At 36.3% G+C, this 21,716-nt stretch overlaps 2 protein-coding genes across 2 annotated transcripts; both read left to right on the forward strand.

Moving 5' to 3' along the window:
• The first annotated feature begins 290 nt into the window (after nucleotides 1–290).
• On the forward strand, nucleotides 291–9,793 carry rab30 (RAB30, member RAS oncogene family). Its single transcript, XM_083548477.1, has 5 exons — nucleotides 291–901; nucleotides 2,779–2,877; nucleotides 3,319–3,402; nucleotides 3,793–3,976; nucleotides 5,846–9,793. Exons 2-5 carry the CDS (start codon nucleotides 2,791–2,793, stop codon nucleotides 6,094–6,096), a joined length of 606 nt encoding a protein of 201 aa, XP_083404603.1. The 5' UTR covers nucleotides 291–901; nucleotides 2,779–2,790; the 3' UTR covers nucleotides 6,097–9,793.
• A 159-nt stretch (nucleotides 9,794–9,952) lies between these two features.
• Nucleotides 9,953–18,915, forward strand: prcp (prolylcarboxypeptidase (angiotensinase C)). Its single transcript, XM_083548408.1, has 9 exons — nucleotides 9,953–10,637; nucleotides 13,961–14,101; nucleotides 14,226–14,327; nucleotides 14,421–14,602; nucleotides 14,925–15,082; nucleotides 15,220–15,389; nucleotides 17,641–17,808; nucleotides 17,959–18,146; nucleotides 18,507–18,915. The coding sequence occupies exons 1-9, from the start codon at nucleotides 10,470–10,472 to the stop codon at nucleotides 18,709–18,711; spliced, it is 1,482 nt and encodes a 493-aa protein (XP_083404534.1). The 5' UTR covers nucleotides 9,953–10,469; the 3' UTR covers nucleotides 18,712–18,915.
• The last annotated feature ends 2,801 nt before the right edge of the window (nucleotides 18,916–21,716 follow it).

Consider the following 21,716-nt stretch of genomic DNA (forward strand, 5'->3'; position numbering starts at 1 on the left):
CGTAGCATCTCTCTTGGCTGCACTGCTTCCAGTACGTGTATGTTAGATTTTTTTGTCAAATCAGATTCCAGCCTCTATGTGCTGCCATGTCAATCTAATCTGCCCAGAGCCTTCAGAATCAGTAGTGCTGGCTTTTTACCATCGTCTCTATTAGAATTGGAGTTTGTTTCTTTAACCAATCAGATTTCATATTCTCCTCACAGGGCAGCTAGCTGGCCCACAATAGCGTCAGCATTTTTCCGTCTTCTGATTGTTGGTCAGAGGGAAACAGTTACAGCCAAGTTCGACTGGCAAAACACGTGTGTAGCACTGCACACATTAATACATCTGAGTTAGACTTTTTTTATGCCTACGGAGAAAGATAAATTGATTTGGTTTTGGACATTCTTAAAAATAAATTTTCCAGAAAAGCTAGACATCCAGAGAAGAGATCGGCAACCCCGAAGCGTGTTTCAGCCCGGGAAAGGGTTTGATCTTCACATCCAGATCAGTGAATACGAGCGTTACCAAAACGTTATAAAATACAGAAATAATCAAAGGTTTTCTAGAAAGCTTCCAATGTGCACACATTCCAAAACATCTTCATATATGTGATTTTCAGCTAAAGAAAGTCAGCTAGCTAGAAAGTTAGCTAAAGAAAAGCTTTCAAAAAGAGCCGCACTACATCTCCCATAGTTCCCAGCTCTCTCTTTCCCGTTTTTTTTTTTTTCGTATTCGGGTTTGCACCGGAGAGGCAATGATGTCATTGTAAAAAACGAAGGAAACTCTCGCAATCAGAAGGAGCGGACATCGAGGTTGAGGGAAGGACCCACATTTGAGATCCCGTCTTTTGCGCGAGCCTTGAGGACCGACTGGATGCGTGTGGAGTAAAACAGCGGCCGGGGTGAAGCCCCTGTTTTCGGTAAGTGGACATCTCGGGCTTTTTGTGCGAGCCGACTCATCACCTAGCTCATCTGATTTGATGATGCTAGCAGGCTAGCTGAATAGCGGATTGCATGCAGTCCCCCCCCTGCATGATGGAAAGAGATCATTCTGCTTAGTAGGGAAAGATCACACACAGATTTACTTTGGGAACAACAGATCTGCATGTGCAGTTTCAGTTTCAGTAAAATCACTGTATGGTGAAGATCATCAGGCTTGTTTATCTCGGATCAGGCTTGAGATCAGAAGTGCGTCTACTGTTGCTACATTGATGCAAGAAGATTCAAAATCCACTGTGTTTAGATGCAAATGTATTTCGCAATGCATGAATTCACATGCACACAGCTTTCAAACTATCCCATACATTTTTTTTACAGGGTTAATTTTTATGTCTACTGCACTTTTGCACAGGTGTGTGTGTGTGTGTGTGTGTGTGTGTGTGTCTATTGGCTTGGCAAACCATGCTAGGCCCCTTCTTCTTTATATTCCTTGTTTTATTATTGCAGTCCTTTCAGCATCCTTCTACATGCCTTGGTAACCACCATTTACACACATGCACAGGATCCTCGGCTCATAGCAACATGGCACACTGAAGGGGAAAAAGAAAATGGGGCGCTCAGTCTGATTAAAAAAAAAAAAAAGAGTGTTTCTCTGAAAATGAAATAATGCTCATTAACTGAAAGCCTACTGGGGTTCCTGCCATTTGTTATACATGGCTTAGGAAATCAGTCAGCAGTCAAAGTTCAAATAAGTTTCATTTGTAGAGTAGTTTATACTCTCTATATGTCATTTATTTATATATAGTTTCATTTGCTTTTAACAGTATTCAGTTTTGCATAGCAGGTTTACAAAAAATATCCAAATGTTTATATGTTCATTCATTCGTCATTAGTATCCACTTTCTACCAGGCAGATATGTTGTGGATCATACACAAGGTGTGACTCTGAAGCAGATGGCAGACCATCTCAGAGCAAGTTTATATTTAAAAGCCCTAATGAGTAACCCAGAGGTGACCATGGCAAAGAAATCACCGAGATGACACGGTAAAGAAACCTTGAGCTGATCTAAACTTAAAAGGAAATATCTCATCTTTTTGGTGAAAGTAAATCATTACATCATACATGTGTGGAAATGAAGATGTTAAGGTTTTCGTTGGGAGTGACGAGGATGGACAGGATTAGAAATGAGTTTATTAGAGGGACAGCGCATGTAGGATGTTTTGGTGACAAGGTGAGGGAGGCGAGATTGAGATGGTTTGGACATGTGCAGAGGAGGGATATGAGTTATATTCGTAGGAGAATGCTGAGGATGGAGCCACCAGGAAGGAGGAAAAGAGGAAGACCAAGGAGGAGGTTTATGGATGTGGTGAGGGAAGACATGCAGGTAGTTGGTGTGAAAGAGGCAGATGTAGAGGACAGAGGGGTATGGAGATGATCAAGATGATCCGCTGTGGCGACCCCTATGGGGAGCAGCTGAAAGAAGAAAATACATGGAAAAAAAAGTATAAAAATACAGACCTATTGTGAGGAAAGGATGTTCAGTACAATCCCTGCATGACAATACACAACATTTTTATTATTGCAGCTTTCATTATAATTGCAGGTAGAAATCTACAGTATCCAAGTAGGTTTATCTACTGAAAAAAGCGTGTGGACATAAAGTGTTTTTTGGAAGTGCAACATTTAGGGTGATTTAGGGCATTAAATATTTACGTCAGTGAGAAGTCCTAGATGGACACAGCTCACATGATGCTTTCCCTGCACAATTTTGTTAAAGCTATGATTTTATTTCGGGATATTACATAATACATTGAGCTGAGTAACTCTAATGCACATTTGATATTCTGCATTTTTCAGATAATTGTGACCATGGAGGATTACGATTACCTCTTCAAAATAGTGCTGATAGGAAATGCAGGAGTGGGAAAAACCTGCCTCGTCCGCCGTTTCACTCAGGTCTGTCCTCTTTCGTTTGCATGTGTTTTGCTAAATCAACAGGACACTTAAAAATGGTAATTTGTAAATGGGTGAATCCAGTTAACATCATCAAGCATTTTAGTCATATTGATTGATTGTTTTCTCTGGTCGGTCATTTTAATATTTTAGCCAGATGATTATTTTTTTATATTTTAACTCCTAGCTCAAGAAGAAAATGTTTTGTCAACATGGACCAGAACGTCGCTTTAGAGCACTTGGCAATTCAAACCTTGTAAAAAAAAAAAAAAAAAAAAAAAAACCAAGGGGATGTATCAAACATATCAAGTGTTTATTTATATATATATATATATATATATATATATATATATATATATATATATATATATATATATATATATATATATATATATATATATATATTGGAGTATTTTTATTTTTAACCCATCTTTATGGTTTTAGGGTCTGTTCCCACCTGGTCAAGGTGCTACAATCGGGGTTGATTTTATGATCAAAACTGTGGAAATTAAAGGGGTGAAAGTGAAGGTATGTTTTTTCATGCACTAATACCTAGCTAAAGCAATTGCATTCATTTATACTTTTAGTTACATAATGTCAAACTTGACTATATGCATTTAATCATTATATACAGACCTTTATTTTTGTTTTTATTTGAAACATTATTTAGAATTAAATCGCATTAGACCTAGATTGATTACTTTCAGATTGTATGGCAATTTCAGCAGTTTTTGCACATTTTCAGTGTATCAATAGCAATTATTTAAAGCATATTATAATATTTGTATGATAATATAATACTTTTATTTTAATCTGTAAGAGTATTTACAGATTAGAAAAGTAGGTGGTATTAACTGGTTTTAGGTCTGATTCAGCTGATATGTGGTGGCACTGATTGATTTTTCTGATTTGTTCCAGCTCCAGATCTGGGACACAGCAGGACAGGAGAGATTTCGCTCCATCACACAGAGTTACTACCGTAGTGCCAATGCACTTATCCTCACCTACGACATTACCTGTGAGGACTCTTTCCGCTGCCTTCCGGAGTGGCTGCGGGAGATAGAGCAGTACGCCAACAATCAAGTAGTGACCATCTTAGTAGGTGAGCATTCAAACTTTTTAATTGATTACAACTTAATGATTCTTGTGTCTTTTTTTTTCCAATGTGAATAAAAAAAATGTGTTTAGTTGAGTTGGGTTGGCGAAGACAACTATACTGATGTTGCTTATCGTCAAGGCCACAAACTCATTTAACACTCCCAATAATATTGTCCCGCCCCAACACTTGATCTACAGTGCAAATGCAAAAGGAATTGCAATTCCATTTGAGTTTTGACAGGCTACATAAGCGACACAGAGAAAGTGAAAAAGCAGATGTGGTCATTGGTATTTCTATTTAAAAAATGACATGGCCATAACTCGTAAGACACTGGAAATACAGTTGCAAATGGACTTTGCTTTTCATCTGAAATTTGGCAGTCATTGTGCATTCGTGAAAGCGAAAACTCAAACGGTAATGCAAGATTTGCAATAGAGTGTGGATTATGTCACAATTTATGCGTCCAGCTATGGAAAACGCAATTTCCTTTGAAATTCGCCTGGAAAATCCTTCCATACAGTGCATCCGGAAAGTTTTCACAGCGCTTTACTTTTTCCACACTTTATGTTATAGCCTTATTCCAAAATGGATTAAATTCATTATTTTCCTCAAAATTCTACAAACAATCGACTATAATGTTCGACCATAAAATTCATAGCCTTTGTCATGTCACTCAAAATTTAACTTGGGTGCATCCTATTTCCACTGATCATGTGAGATGTTGAGATGTTTCTACAACTTGATTGGAGTCCACCTGTTTTGATTCAGTTGATTGGAAATGACTTGAAAATGCACATACCTGCCTATATGAGGTCCCACAGTTACTAGTGCATGTCAGAGCACAAACCAAGCCATAAAGTCCAAGAAATTGGAGGAATCCTCAGAGACAGGATTGCATTTTTGCAGCATTGAAGGTCCCAATGAGCACAGTTGGCTACATCATCTGTAAATGGAAGTTTGGAACCACAAGGACTCTTCTAAGACTTTCCTTCTGACACAGCTCATCATTTGGCCAATATCTCCGACAGTGAAGCATGGTGGTGGCAGCATCATGCTGTGGGGATATTTTTCAGCGGCAGGAACTGGGAGACTAGTCAGGATCGAGGGAAAGATGAATGCAGCAAAGCAAAGACATCCTTGAAGAAAAACTGCTCCAGAGCGCTCTGGATCTCAGACTTTTCTAACAGGACAGTGACCCTAAGCACACAGCCAAGATAACAAAGGAGTGGCTATGGAACGACTCTGTGAATGTCCTTGAGTTCCCCAGCCAGAGCCCAGACTTGAACCCGTTTGAACTTCTCTGAAGAGATCTGAAAATGACTGTGCACCGACGCTCCTCATCCAACCTGATGGAGCTTGACAGGTTCTGCAAAGAAGAATGGGAGAAACTGCCCAAAAATATTTGTGGCAAGCTTGTAGCATGATTTAAAAAGACTTGAGGCTGTAATTGGTGCCAAAAGTGCTTCAACAAATTATTGAGCAAAGGCTGTGATGCACATGTGTTTTTTATTTGTAACACATTTGCAAAGATTTTCCTTCATGTTGTCAATATGGGGTATTGTTAGTAGAATTTCAAGGAAAATTATGAATTTAATAAATTTTTGGAGGCTGTAACATAACAAAATGTGGAAAAGGTGAAGCGCTGTGAATACTTTCCAAATGCACTGTATTCCCTTCTTTTAAAATGTTTATAAATTCATTCAATCAGTCTTTCACCCCAAATGGCTGGCTAGCTTGCTAAATGCTAGTAAACTAGCTCAAGAGGCACATCTTAGCTTCTGACCTTAACCTTGTCATGTGTAAATAGCTTACATGGTTATTTATTTAACAACATGTACTAAAATAACATAATTTAACTGTGTAACTGAACAGGAAATAAGATCGACCTGGCTGAAAAGCGGGAGGTGCACAGACAGAGAGCGGAGGAGTTTGCTGAGGCCCATAGCATGCTCTACCTGGAGACGTCCGCCAAAGAATCTGACAACGTGGAAAAACTCTTCCTGGATTTGGCCTGCGTACTCATCCGTGAAGCCAAGCAAAACACGTTGGACAACAACGAGTCTGCGCCTATGCCTGGAGAAGGCAAGAACATCAATTACCTAAGCTGCTGCAATATTAACTAGGGATCTTGGCTGCTAATCTGGGCAATGGGTACTTTCCTACCCAGTGGAGTGCAAAAATTGTGATTTGATGTTCCCTGCGTGCGTAGCTTCCTCTTTGCCACTACTATTGAGGTCTTGGATGCTTTTTATTGCAGATGTGAACCGTTTTTTTTTTTTTTTTTTTTTTTTATTATTATTTTTTTTTATAAAGCTACTGACTTTACCACTAGAAAGTCAAGAGGAAACGACTCTTTGCTGCCACCGCTGAGAAGAACCCAAGCTCCAGGTTACCAGTTCGCTGGTATAGTTAAAAGCCAGACAATGACTTTTATACAATTCAGTAAAACACTAAAGATGCATAGGCCAATTTACCTACTATATAAATGATATGAGCAAAGAACTCACATCTCCACCAGCAGGAGTCTTGCTGTTTAAATTGTAGAAAATGTGAACCTAACACATCAAATACGCAAAAAGTGCATTGTACTGCATCATTATTTCCCTGATGCAAGGTAAAAATGCACTTCTATAATGTTGCTGATAAGAATTTAAATGTAGGATTTTAAGTCTAATGTCTGGCTGGAAATTTTAGAAAATCTTAGACAGAGTCTTGAACAATAGAATGAGAGAAGATATGTATATTACCAGTATAATATAAACATTTTTCCTAAAGGTAATTCCCTAATTCTTGCTTAAAGACATTATTTTCTTTTGGGCTGTTTTTAGATTGTTTTTGAGTGAATTCGGTAAAGAGAGTTACACTAATTTAAATGCATACCAGTAGATTTTTTGCAGGCATCAGGTAAATTGTATAGGCGCCTTTTGTTGAACTCAGCAAATTTCAGGTTGATTGTAATTCAATGCATATTACAAAGCACTTTGGTGCTTTTCCAATGCACTTAAATTCTTAAACTGTAAACACTTTGAATGAGGCCATACATCCCATTAATGGAAATCTTTTACATACAAACCTTTCCCCTGAAATACATTGTGGTTCATATATAATTAGTTATAGATTTATTTTAGGTGTATACTTTAGTACTTTGGATATGAAATGAAACAATGACAATGTACACACTGTCGGCTTTGTGAAACATTATTAACATACTTTTATTCTGTCCCATTGTCTGTACAATGGGGTCAAAATTAACAGAACATTCTCCAGTCTGCTCAGCTGGTATATGGTAACCTGTGAGCTGTTGTATTGTTAGCATATGGACAATAATTATTTTTCTGGTTTGTTAAAAAACGATTTAGCTGTGGTCATTAATCTCAGAAAAGACAAAAAAAAAAGAGAATTTATGTAAATTCAATCATCACGAGGCTAAAAAAAAAGAGCAATGACCAAAAAAAAAAATACTTAAACTGTTGTGCATATGGTTGGAAAGCATGTTGGATGGGATGGATTAAAATTGGTGGGCATGGTGAAATGTGGTGGTGGTAGTGTCATGGTGGCTAGTTATAGAACTCTCCTGTATTTAAGACGTCACTGCAATGACAGTATTAACATACTCAGGGCCAAACATATAGCAGAATGCTATTGAACCTTGCCACTGCTTGCAGCAACGCAATGACACCAGATGTACTGTAAATGCATATATAAACCTTTTCATGGCTCAAAATTGAAATGTCAGTCAATGACTCAGCTTCTCCTAATAATATATTTAATTTATGAAAAAAAATCCCATTCAGAAGCAGGAAGAGAAATTAGCTGTTAAACTTGAGTGTTACAAAGGAATGTCCCAGCAGATGTTGTTTGTATTTGATGCTTTGTCACTTTTCTTCTTTGTGACTTCAGGCAGTCATTAGCTGCAGCATTTCCTAAAGCCAAGTGTATTTATGATCATGTTAATTTATTATGGAGTATCAAATGGCCCATAAATATAGTGATGTGTTCACCTTATGCTACAGGCCATGAATAGACATTCTTAATACAGTAAAGTCTTTAAAGTAGTGTAATGTCCAAGAAACAATCTAGTCTTTGCATAGAACAGGCAGTCCTCATCAACATCACCTGTTTTTGTCTGTGTTGCAGACTTTTCACAAAGCAAAAGATATAATGAGTATAAATTATATTGTTAGGCTGCATTAAATGCACAAACACAACAAGTCCATATTAATAGTTGTTACAAGATAAACAAATGCTGCATTACTTTTTAGGATTTTGAGGTTAGAAAATTATACAGCATTTTTTGACTAATCAGCAGACCTGTGGTATAAATTACAATATTGTTTTTAAACCTGATTTTAAGGTCATAGTAACTGTTTCATTACAAATCCAATGTGCTGGACTGAAAGGACAATTATTAAACAGACACATTTTGGCTGGTGTATGTAACAGGAGAAAAAAAAACAAGTAAAATATGAATACAAGCTTCTCACTACAATATGTTTATTAATAACACATTAGCATTTTTGCCTTGTGAAACCTCCTTGGTATGTCCTTGTACTCACGTTGACATACAGCAATTATACACACATATACATTACTATATAATCAAATGGGAAACTTTGTTTATTTAGTGAAGCTTTGGTGCTGTAACTTACTGTTTTGAAGCTTTTGACATGGGAGTGGGTGTTACATTCAGTTATTTTCAGCACATGTAATAAAATGTCTGCACAATCAATCTTGGTATTTGACCACATGATACTGCAGGATTATGTCCACGCTAATACGTGATGTTATAAAGTATGACTTGTTCCCTGTGTTTTTTAAGGTGTGTTTGTGCATCTCGATTTGGGTTTGAAACAGTTTAAAGTGTACCTTCATGTTGTCTTGATTGTTGATTGTTATTTTTTGGGCACCTTTATTGTAACTGTGAATCTTTGACAAAATTTCAGTGTTTTACTCAGCTGCTAAAACTTTAATTTCACCACAATTATTTTGATTCATTTTTCGTAGTAAAATGCTTAGGTTTTTAGAAAGCCTGGTTTCTTTTGCCTCGTACTGATGATTTATTAATTCAGTTTATTCCATCTCATTTCTTCACACAATCTCCCAAATGCAGAGATGACATAGGATCGACTTAAATCATCTTTTATGTGTATTTGAAGTTCATGGTTATTTCCATGTCTGCATCCTAGCTCTAGTTTTGAATTAGACCTAGTTTGAGCTTATATTCATTCTGTTTTATCTGTTTACCTCTTCTTGTTATATTTTCTATTGACACTTTTCAAATGCTAACCTTTTTCTAATTCTGTATATACACACTATTTTTTAAGTTTTATGTCTTGCCATGTACAATAATGCTTTTTGTCCAGCTTTATTTTACAAGAATGTGCCATGTTTTTTTGTTGTACCTCGGTGGGATAAGTTTTGTTATGTTTTTAAGCACTAAGCTCCATTATTCGTATTATTAGTATTTTACAGTTTTCTAATTCTAATTAGCATTTTTTTATGGAATATTTTATCACTTAAAATGTACTGTTTGTCAGAAATTGTCCTTTACATAGTAAGAACCTGATAGCATTCTTTGAGAGGATTATTTGTTTCACCACAATGTTTAGCCGTTCATGTTTATTTAAAAAGTAATAATGATAGAAAACCTGGTGTCATATATTGATTAGGGAAAAATCTAAATTTTAAGTTTAATTTTTTTCATTTCAGAATTTACTTTGTACAGTTTTGGTAACTTTTGCTTGTTGTTGTTACTTTTCACACTGCAGGTAAATATAAAAACCAACCCCCCCCCCCGAATTAAATATAAACTTGACACTACAATTGTTTACATTGAACTTTTGTCTATATTGCTACCCGTTTATATTTACAGGATAACAATTTTAATCTATATTACATCAGCTCACTGAATACTGTATGGTAATAAGAGGCCTAATGCTGACTTCAACTCCCATCAGCTACTGCGTCCAATTCTGTAGTACGTCTTTACGACAGCCGTAAAGCGTGCCTCTTTTGTTATTGCAGGGCATGTGGAGTGTTGAGAAAGAGTAAGTGGTGTAATTCTGCAGGAACGCGAAAAAAAGGACACACAAACATTGGATTGTATCACTTTTACTTTCTTAAATCGTCTAGAAAATAAGAGAAATCGTCGTGAAAATGAGAAAAAAGAAATCTGGTTGAATATATCAGACAGTTGCCTTTCATTGTTTTTTGGTGATTTTATTATGGCTGCTTTGCTCTGATGGTTTTAGACATTTAAACAGTTTTATTTTGCGCAAAACTTTTCACAAGTCATTGTCAGCTGACTTCCTTTTTCCTCTTTCTCCTGTCAAATTGCAGTTTATTTTTTTTACTTCACCTCTTCTCGGGGTAAGCCACGCCCCCTTTAGGGCAAGTCAAGGGCGTGTCCAGACCGGAGAAGCGGTGGGAAGACTAACAAGGCTGTTCTCAGCAAACTCACTTTGTTTTAGCTTTACTTCCTGCCTGTCCATCAAGCATGCAAGGACCGGTCAAATCCGTCTCTTTCCCATGGGTTCTTCTGATATTCAACGTTGTTTTTCATGTGGAAGCGCTTAAATCTCATCTGTTAGGCAGACGCAGTGTGACAAGGACTTCTTCCCAGCACAGAAGCGTGTCTTACAAAACTCTGTATTTTGATCAGCAGGTAAGTGATCACGTGATCACTGCAGGTAGTGATCATTGGTGCTCAAAGGGTTTTAATGTAAAAGTCATTGAATTGCATTTATTTCTGTTCATATCAGTGGCTTCATAAAAAAAAAAAAAAAAAAAGATAACAGTAAAACAATGTTGTAGCATTAGGTGTACTTGTACTATAAATAAGAATGCATACTATTGGTATGACTTAAAAAATGAATCATGTAATGAAATCCACAGTATATTATACTATTCTCTTCTGTACTGTACTATACTAAGTATTATGTCATGAAAGCTATAGTGAAAGATCCAGTCCCATGAGATCCCCCTGGGCTGCTCATGTAATCTACAAATCCTTCTGCATATTTGTGCAAGAATTGTGCATGTATTAAAGTATCATTTGTATAAATAAATATCAGTACAATCTGTAACTGCACATTTGCGAGGTCCAATTATTGAAATCACTTGAGTCAGCTATAATAATAATCTGTTTGTGACTCATACGCCACTCTGGGTGTCCTACTACTTGTTTTCCTGTACGGATTTCCTTAATTTGCTGTGTATATAATCTGCACCGCTGCTTCATATTGTGTCTGCAGACAATCACATTTTCCTGTTGGTCTCGTAAGTAGAACAGCAAAGCCACTTATCCTGTGTATAATTATCATACACTGGTCCCACATCTCTACCCTTAAAAACAAAGGTTAAGCTCTGGCCCATCCTTCTAGCTGACATCCTGATGAGCCTTTTTTGTTATTTCTGATGAGTATACAAACCGACACGCTATTTCATGCTGATTTTATTCCAGTTCCAGAAATAGTCTATAATTACTTGGCTAAGATTTTATAGCTGCACTGTTTCACTTCACGGTGCGTGAGAAAGGCTGAGGCAGGAAAAGTCCTTCTTCATAAAGACAAAAGCAAGTCATTAGACTGGACTGTGAACATCGTTACCTTTTTGACCTTCGAAAAGCACATGTTCTGCTTCTGCAGCTTTACTTTGCCAGATTTATCCGCTGAGGCCTGAGGAAGACTGAGGCTATTTCCTGGACTTCTTACTCCTTATTGTCCTGTTGTTTTCCCCTTCGTCAGCACTTAATGGGTTGCAAGCAGTAACCTGCAGTTGTGTTGACTTTAAACAGTCTTCAAAGGTTTTTTAATGAATAATGGGACTAGTCAGGAAAATGTGCAATGGCCTGAGAAAAACCCCCGAATCATCAAATTGTGACATTTTCTATATCAAAGCCTGTTAAAAGTTTTATGTTTTTTGAGCGACACGACTATGTTTCCTTTGGTTATATGCATCAAACTATGTTATTTAACATTTGTTTGAACAACCAAATATATACATTTACAGATGTTAAACTTGATTTCCAGTGAATAATATTCCCTCAGCATGATTTAGAGCTTTACACACTCTTGGCATCTGGACAGTTTTTCCAAACATTCAGCTTGAATACTTTTCCGTGCCTCTTGTAAAACTTTGCTAGTTGGAGATTCCTTTCTGTCCTTGTGATCCAGTTCATTCCAGAGCAATTCAATAGGATTTAGTTGTGGTCATTGGGCAGGCTGTTCCATGATAGATAACACTTCATGATAGATAGACTGTTTTCTCTCTAAATAAGGTGTACAGAGCTTACACATGTGCTTCAGGTCATTGTCTTGTTGTATGTTGAAGTTGATTCCAATGATTTGCAGTCCAGATGGAATTGTATGGTGTTGAAATGTGGAATGGAAACCAATTAGCCATGTTGGTTCAGTATTACTTGTAGCCGGAATGTTGTTGGCACATCTTTACAAGTGATCAGAAATGTTTCTGTGGTTCATGTCAGTTGTAAGAAAATAAGATATTATATAGATACTATAGTGAACTGATGATCTGTATTAAATAATTCCTGGCAGGTTATTCTCCTTTTTCTGCTATTTTGTTTTATTAAAGGGGATTTCCAAAAGGGTTAGCGATGATCAAGCCTCATGATCTTGTTTAACTTCTTCCTGTTTTAGCTATAAACTGAATAGTCTAACCTATGATTAAAATGCTTTATAACCTACTGGGAACTGCAAATGTTTATTTGTACATTTTCTTTCATTTTCAGCCACACTGGCCACAGTACTAAACTAAAAAATAAGAATAATTATAAAAAATAAGAATAATTTTAAAAAATCAACAACAACAAATGAAGGTCTGATTTGATTTTTATTGCATTTGCTAGACTTATAAAAACTACAAAACAAAACAGAAGCAGTATTTGTCATTAGATTAGTCAGAAATTGCCATTATAAGCTTCTAATGATGACCACGTGGTGGCACCAAAGTCAGTTTTCTTTTACCCTATAGGAGGAGAAATCCAGTAATTTATATTTTAGCACCACGTGTGATATAGGTTTTCTCATACAAATATTTCTGTACTAGATTTATTCTACACACATGCATGCATCTTATATATATATATATATATATATATATATATATATATATATATATATATATATATATATATATATATATATATAAAATTATGAATATATATATATATATATATATATATATATATATATATATATATATATATATATAATTATGAATATATAATTTATACATGCGTGTGTGTGTGTGTGTGTGTGTATATGTATGTATGTGTGTATATATATATATATATATATATATATATATATATATATATATATATATATATATATATATATATAATCTATTATTTTATTTTTAAATAAAATTGTTGGTTCTGGGAAATTATTGAATTATTGGTTCATAAAATCTCTGCCTCTTTTTTTTTTTTATCCAAAGGGAGGGACAGAAAGTGTTAGTGGGAGAATCGAGACAAAAGAGAACATTCTTTGCTTATTGGGTGGGATTCAAGAAGGAGGGACAACAGTTAAGAATCACAGTGGCACAGCATTGCAGCACTTGGAATGTACTTCAGTCCCCCTGTCTTATTTTCACTAAATGCCGAGAGAGGGAACTAAAAGCGATGACAGAGGACAAGCTGTGGCATCGGAAGAAAGGGAGTCACAGGGCTGATGAAGCCGGAACTAATGTGGAATCCTTGAGGCCTGGCATTGGATTTTAATACAAATTGAAGCTAATTATCTCTCCATCCTCTGCCTGAGAAGTTTCTCTTTACAGTACACACAAAGCTCAGGGTTACTTAATCAGTGAGAACACCCAGGAATAATTATAAGTACAGGTTTCATTTATCATTTAGTTATTAGTATTATATAAAGGCATTGTCAGTGTGTGCATTCATGTAAAGATCTATAAACACATGCAACATTATTATGCCTATATCTTATTCTGAGGTTTGTTCTTTCACAGATCGATCACTTTGGGTTTTTGGAGGATGGCATGTTCAAGCAGAAGTACCTTGTCAACGACCAGCATTGGCACAAGAACAATGGGCCAATTCTGTTTTACACCGGCAATGAAGGAGACATCACGTGGTTCTGTAACAACACTGTAATGATCACATTTAACTGCTTTATTCTGCTTCATATAACATAATAACCTCGTAGGAATTTCCAAATATAGGGTTAATATCACAAATGTTGACTGCATGTCTGTATTATCTAATTTGACACAGGGCTTCATGTGGGACATTGCAGAGGAGCTGGGAGCTATGCTTGTTTTTGCTGAACATCGCTACTATGGAGAATCCATGCCATTTAAAAATGAGTCTTACAGCGTAAGCAAAGTTCTTCCAATAATGTCTAACATTTGACTCATTATTGTCTCTGCTACATTGGTTTTCTTGAGAATCTTGACATGTCTTTTTCAGAATGCCAAGTACTTGAACTACCTGACATCAGAGCAGGCATTAGCTGACTTTGCAGTGTTGATTAAGTCACTGAAGACATCTCTGCCAGGAGCCCAGAACAGCCCAGTCATTGCCATTGGAGGATCCTATGGTGGAATGTTAGCTGCTTGGCTCAGGATGAAATACCCCCATGTAGTTATAGGGTGAGAAATAAATGAATGTTGCTTGATTTATATGGTGTTCAAATCACAAACAAATTTAAATCAACATTATACCTGTGAGATTTTATAGCTGATTGTAGGCAGTATGCACATTTTTACCAGAACAACCTTTCAGTGTAATGACTGCAGTTTCAGAAATTACAAAATGGAATTTGTTGTGCTCTCTGCTCAACAAATTAAAATTTTTTTTAAAATGAATCTATGAAATAGCACCAGTGGGAAGGAGAGAGAATGTGGGGAAATGCAAGAGCTATAATCTGAAACAGGAAAACATTGTATTTCTTTCGTAATTGTTGTCTTTCAGTGCTTTAGCTGCCTCTGCTCCGATCTGGCAGTTCACTGACATGGTGCCTTGCGGTGATTTCTATAAAATAGTCTCCCAAGACTTTGCCAATAGTGGAATCAACTGCAGCAAAAACATCAGGAGGTCATGGACGGCGATCAACAGCATGTCCTCAACAGGTTTGTACTTGAGAATTAAACGACTTCATCCATTTGTTTGGGATCTTCTTATTATGCCTTGCACATAATATTTATAAAATGATTTGTTTCTGGTATTTGTGTTGAAATTCTCTATTTTCCTCACTGATCAATCATAGCTGAAGGTCTGCAGTGGCTGTCTCAGGAGTTTGGCCTGTGTTCTCCATTGCAGGAAGAGGACATAAATGACTTCAAGGCCTGGCTTCAGGAGACGTGGGTGAACTTGGCGATGGTTGATTACCCTTACGAGGCCAACTTCCTTCAGTACCTCCCACGCTGGCCAGTTAAGGTACTGTACATTGAACTTATTACAATTTGCCCTTTATAAAAGCAAAAACTTTTTTTTTTTAAAGAGCATGTGGTACATTTTGCAACCCAATGAAATTACATTCACAGAGGCGGACAGAGGTCAATGCAGACAAATCGTTTTGTCTTCTTTTAAGTGTCTGAATTTCTAAAGTAAAAAAAAAAAACTTTATCATTATGTGATTAAACAATGTCTTTGAATTAACACTGTTACACATACAGTAGTTGCAACTTATACAACGTGTGGTTATATTATTAGAAAACAGGACATTCCTTATTAAATTAAATTGATTCAATTTAAGATATTAAATTTCCTAAAAAAAAAAAAAAAACATCTAATTCCACAAAATGGCACTGCAGAAGAAATGAAAACAGAGAGTTTAATATAAATTATGGTGGAATTCTATGTGGTAATATATGAAAAGTACGTATCTGAGATTAACCCGTCCCTCCATGATGGCATAGAACACACAAGAAACCAATCCATCTTCATTGTGGAGTGAGAGCCTCATTAATGCTGTCCCACAGAAATGATTTCTGCTGACAAAGCACAAGACATTAATGATTGCTAGTTTATCACAGAAGCAGTATAAATATTTATAAGATGTGGGGGATGAGTTTAGTCTCTTTCTAATGTTAGTAGATATTAGTTAGTAGAGATTCTCCGTCTTCCTTGACATATTTTGCAAACCTTGGCTGCTTACCAGTAGCTTTCTGTAATGTGGTTGTTCTAGAAGTGTAATTGTATTAGCTTACTGTACTATAGTGCATCATGCTGAACATATTCAATATTAAAATGTTTAAATGATTTTTCAATGAAGCCTGTTTTGTATATTTGGATCGTAAAATTGTGAACTGTCTTTGTTCTATAAATAACATTCAAACTAAGCCACCAATACATATTTAATAATAAACAAGGAAAAAAAAACTCCAATTGAAATAATGGAACAAACTTGGATTATTTCCAATAAGAAATTGAAGCACTCGTTGCTCTCCCAAAGAGAAAGTGGCAATTGTTGAACATTCAGACCCAAATCTTATAATGTATGCAGCCCCTATGGGTGTTTAAAGTGGTTTAGACAGTGGGAGCTGGAATGGGCCCTTTTAATGACAAAGCTAATGTGATTATGTGAGCAACTGTGAGAAAGGCCCATTGAGGGCTTAGAGGAGGGAAATCTGTTAGCGAAGATGAATGTATAAGCCTAATCCCATCTGAAAAGTAGAAAGAGGATGCTTTAGAGAACTATTGCATTTTTTTGTCATGCTATAAGCCTTAGCTTAGACATGTCAGTAGCCTACCTTGTGCACAGACCACCACCTCTTCTAGGTATCTAACAAAAGCCTTAGCAACAAACGCCATGCTAAGTCCAATCTATTTGAACTGTTTGGTCAGTGAACACCCAGGCACTGGCGCATCAGGATGGCAGCAGAATCCTGAAGCCAACAAATAACTTTCAAACATACCACTTCATAGACCGCAGCATGATTATTGCACAGGTTCTTTTTAAGCAAGAAATTAGGAAAATAATTAGCTTATTCAGAACTATTCACTTTTAGGGTCCTTGTCTATCTAAATAAGCTTAGGATTCTTTGTCCTAAAAACAATAAATTGTTAAATTCACTTCCACATAATCAGATCTCCTCACCAAATGGTTTTAGATACTTTAAAGAATAATAAAGTGTATAGATTTTCTTTTTGAAGAACAGAAGGAAATCGGAATCCGCAAAGTTTTTATTCAAATAATTGAATGAAAAACATCAGAACATGCTGTAGAAAATATGCAAAAATAATTTTAACAGTACTCAGGGTATGTATATAAGGTAGGATTTAATTTTTCCCCTTTTTTGGTATAAAATATGACTAAATGTTGGTGGACACCTGACCATCCCCCTGATATGTGGTTCTTGCCTCAAAGCACACATTTGTATAGCATGTTAGTCCTTGCATTACAGTTTACCTTTAATAAAACTAAGAACAAAATTCCAGCATGACAATACCCCTGTGCAAAAAGTCTGGTCCATGAAGACATGGTTTGCTAAAATCGGAGTGAAGGAACATGAGTGACCTGAACAGAGCCTTCACCTTAACCCCACTGAACATATTTGATGCAATTTCTAATGCATATGGATGTTTTAATGTAAACCTGTACAACTCTGCGTAGGTTTCTATGGCTGGTTTATTTGTTATGTTAGCCATATGAACATCTTTAATGTAAATGCTTTTTTTTCTTCAGGTTGTCTGTACACACCTTCAGTTTGATACTGATGTGTCAGACAAGCAGCTGTTACATGGCATCTCGCAGGCAGTGAGAGTATACTACAACTACACAGGCAGTGCTGCTTGTCTTAATGTGTCTGAGACTGCTACTGGAAGTCTAGGAATTAGGGGTTGGTTTTACCAGGTAGGAATTCAACATAACATAAACAGTAGTACTGTTTATACTACATGTACATGTATAAATTATTCTTTATACTCCATGTACATGTAAATATTTATTTTATATGTTGATTTATTGACATGAATATAATACATTGACTTGTTCTTTCATTAGTCTTGCACAGAGATGGTGATGCCCATGTGTACAGATGGCGTTCAAGACATGTTTGAGCCTATGGCATGGAACTTCCAAGCTTTCTCGGATGAGTGCTATGCACTGTTTGGGGTACGGCCACGTGAGGATTGGGCAGGTACTGTATATGGCGGGAAGAACATTAGCGCCCACAGCAACATAATCTTCAGGTAAATACATGCTATCTTTATTCTGGTAACTTTGTCATTTGCCATATTGGTTGATGTTATTGTGTAGGAGTTTATTCATCATTTTGCACAAAGTCAGCGTAGGAGTGTACAACCGGACTGAAAGTATTTAATTGTATATAAATGCTTACGCACATGACGTTTAAACTTATAACTTATTTAGATTAGTTTTTTTTTTAACTACCTCAAATTCACTGTTAGTATTATATATCACCTTGATTATCCCTTTTGACTTTCAGTTAATGTCTGGAATTTGATTCAATTTGACATCATTTAAGAATCTGTTACCAGTAATGTTGATATGAGTGATTCATATGTCTATTTCTTTTTCTTTTATCTCAGTAATGGAGGTCTTGACCCTTGGATGAGTGGTGGAGTAACTAAGAGTGTCTCTGACTCTCTGGTTGCCATTTTGATTCCTGATGGCGCTCATCACCTCGACTTACGCTTCAAAAATGAATATGACCCACAATCGGTTGTCTTTGCCCGGAAACTGGAAGTGAAGTATTTAAAGCAATGGATCAAACAGAATGCAGGTGCACAATAAATAATCAGGACAGTATATAGAGACTGGCTAGGACATGGACTAATGAAACCATAAGGATATTAACAGATTGTGCTTTCTGCCAAAGATTTCTTTACCAAAACTGACCAAAGAAGTTGTTTGTCTAATCAGACTTTAAAAAAATATTTTCGGAAAATTTGTCTGTGCATGTTTTTATTTAATCATTAAAAATATTTTTTGATCTAATGATCAGTGTTATAATTAATCAATTTGATTGCTTTTATCTATTGTTCTCATTTATTCAATTTTTTTTTTCATCCCAAAAATCCTTATATGGAAGAAAATATGAATAATGAAAAAATAATGAAAATAATGAAAAAAAAAAATATAATGATAAGACAACAGAATCCAAACAAAATGTCTAATTTCCTGCTCTTCCTCGGCTGCTCTTATGTGATTTAATGAAAATGCTGCAACAGACGCTGAGCAATAAAGTGGCTAGTGGGAGGCTAGTAGTGTAAAGCAAGGAGACCATGCTCCATGCAGTCGGAGCCACAGGACTCCCCCAGGCTCCATTCATTCATTGGCAACTCAAACCCCTCCGAATTGCTGTACCTTGACATCCCTTCATCTGCCCCCTGCCAGTAGGATTATTAATACTACAGCATGAGTGCAGAAGAGTATTTGGGCTTGATGGTAAACTAAGGTTGAGGGGTGAGGCTTTGGAGACAAAGTGACATTTGAATGGAATGAAGTGATGAATGATAATCAACCATCATCACATGTTGGAAGCAGTAAAATTATGACTATGTTTGGGGCATCTGCAGGTATTTGTTGGAATTACACATTCATTTGATTCATTTTGGCTCATACAGCTTTATTGGCATTATTGCCTATCTAGAACAATGACAAACCACTTTGGCTATTTGTGCAAAAGAGCAGGTGTACAGATAAGTATTCATTGCCATTTATAAAGTTGCTTGTTTATTTTCAAGAATAAATGTAATATATATCATTAAATAAACTAAATAAATAAATTAAATAAACTAGGTTAACTTTATTTACTGGCACACTATTTAAAATCCTTAATGTAGGATTTCGGGCTGGGATAGACTTATGCTATTACATTCCTTGTAGTTGGTTATATTTTGCATCAAATTTCTAATGTGTAGATTTAGATAAACCAGATATTTTTTAGCAAGACATGATGGAGCATAATCTTTCACTTTTTTATGAATGAAAAAAAAAACATGGCTGGTAAAGCAGCCAATAATGTGGTCAATATCTTAACATTTCACAAGACAGACATACATTTCAGCATCCTTTCTTCTTATCTGACACATCCATCAATCAAATTTGTTATTAGTATTCTGCTGACCCTTAAGAGTATAGGCTGTGTCACTGCTAATAGAGACCACACACTAGTGAAAAGAGATTAGGTGTGTGTGTGTCTGTGTGTGTGTCTGTGTGTGTGTCTGTCTGTCTAAATATGATGGGGCAGAACATGGTGTCCTAGAGGTAAAAGAGGGGAATGGAGAAAACCTCACAGTGGGTGCTGAGTTTGTAAATTCCCTGGACAGAAGGCGTGGTACACAGTGTGAAACGATAAGCAAACAATATACAATCTGTTTGCTGAATCGGCTTTCCAGGGATGTGAATTGAAAGCAGAAAGATGAATGGTGTTCCTTTGCTTGCCTCATTTGTTCTCCCACTAGAACACTTGTTCACCTCAGTTTGACCTTCAGTTACTGTTTCGGTTCTTTTAATAATTTGTTTTATGTGAGTTAAAATGAACATTCGTCTTATGTAAAACAGCTGTGTGTCAGAGGTTTTAGACTTGTTTTTGTTTGCTTTCCCCAGTAAGTGCTGGTTCCAGACAAAACAGTCTGGGAACATTTTGGAAGTTCAAGTGGATACAAATTCCTTCTTGTGTGTTTTTTTAATGCAATGCAATTCTCTTTTCCCTTGTCACTTGCCAGTATTCAGCTCCCCACCCCCTCTGATCTCCTCATCCTTTCTGTGGCCATAGAAACTAGTTTCCGGAATCAGTGCGTCAGGCCCTCAAATCTGAATGACTAGCATGTACAAAAAGCTTTGTGCAGGAAGAGGAGAAAATATCAGCCATCAGTTTGGTGATGTCATTGTGCCAAAATTAGGCCTTGAAAGAAAGAGGAGGATGTGGAAACTAGTTTTAAAAGAAATGAATAGGCTAAGTACACTGCCAAGGCCTTCATGTTTAAGCTTGAATGATTACGGAATTTAATGTAAATTATGCTTTAAAACACCAATGTAAGATCATCTTTTAAAACAGCACAAGCAGAGCTAAACAATTATTTATATGTTTTACTTTAAAAGAGGAAATAAGAAAAACAGGGTTATACTGAACAGCTTCTTTCCAAACTGTTGCTATTTATCCACTGTTGTGCAGCTGTTAATTGTAAGGCGATTGCACTTCCATTCAGGCCTGTAGCTTGAGCTGGACTACAGATAATTAGATCAGTACTATCAGTTTCACTGTTCCTTTTCTTTATTTGAATTTACATGATAATAACTCTCTCTTGACGGTCCCTCTTTCTCAAAAGTGCTTAGACTTTTTTTTACTCCCCTCTTTAAACATCCAAATGATTCAGTGCATCACCTTAATATGCACTTGTGGAGGGGGTGAGGGACGATGGGGGTTAGTAATGCCTGGGAAAATTGCAGAAAAGATAAAAAATCTAACAAAGGCATGTGACTACATAAGAACAAATTTTAATGAGTAATTGGCTTGAAACAATAAAGGAGTCCTGCATAGGTAAAAATGCCATAAGTGTTGTGTACAGTACATATTAAGTAGCTCTTAAGATGCAGACATGTTGACTTGCTTTGTACATTAATACCATTTCTGTGATTGGATCAATTAATGCCATTTTAAATGATTTTTTTATTATTATTCTGTCACAGCCCAGTCTTGTGCCTTTTTCATTTAGCCAGGAACAGCCTTGGGCCCCTATAGACATTTCACTGTTGTTTCATCTCCTTTTTCTGCATTCACTGTTAGCCAAGAA

The sequence above is a fragment of the Silurus aristotelis genome (genome assembly GCF_946808225.1).
Source record: "Silurus aristotelis genome assembly, chromosome: 8".
Taxonomy (NCBI): Eukaryota; Metazoa; Chordata; class Actinopteri; order Siluriformes; family Siluridae; genus Silurus; species Silurus aristotelis.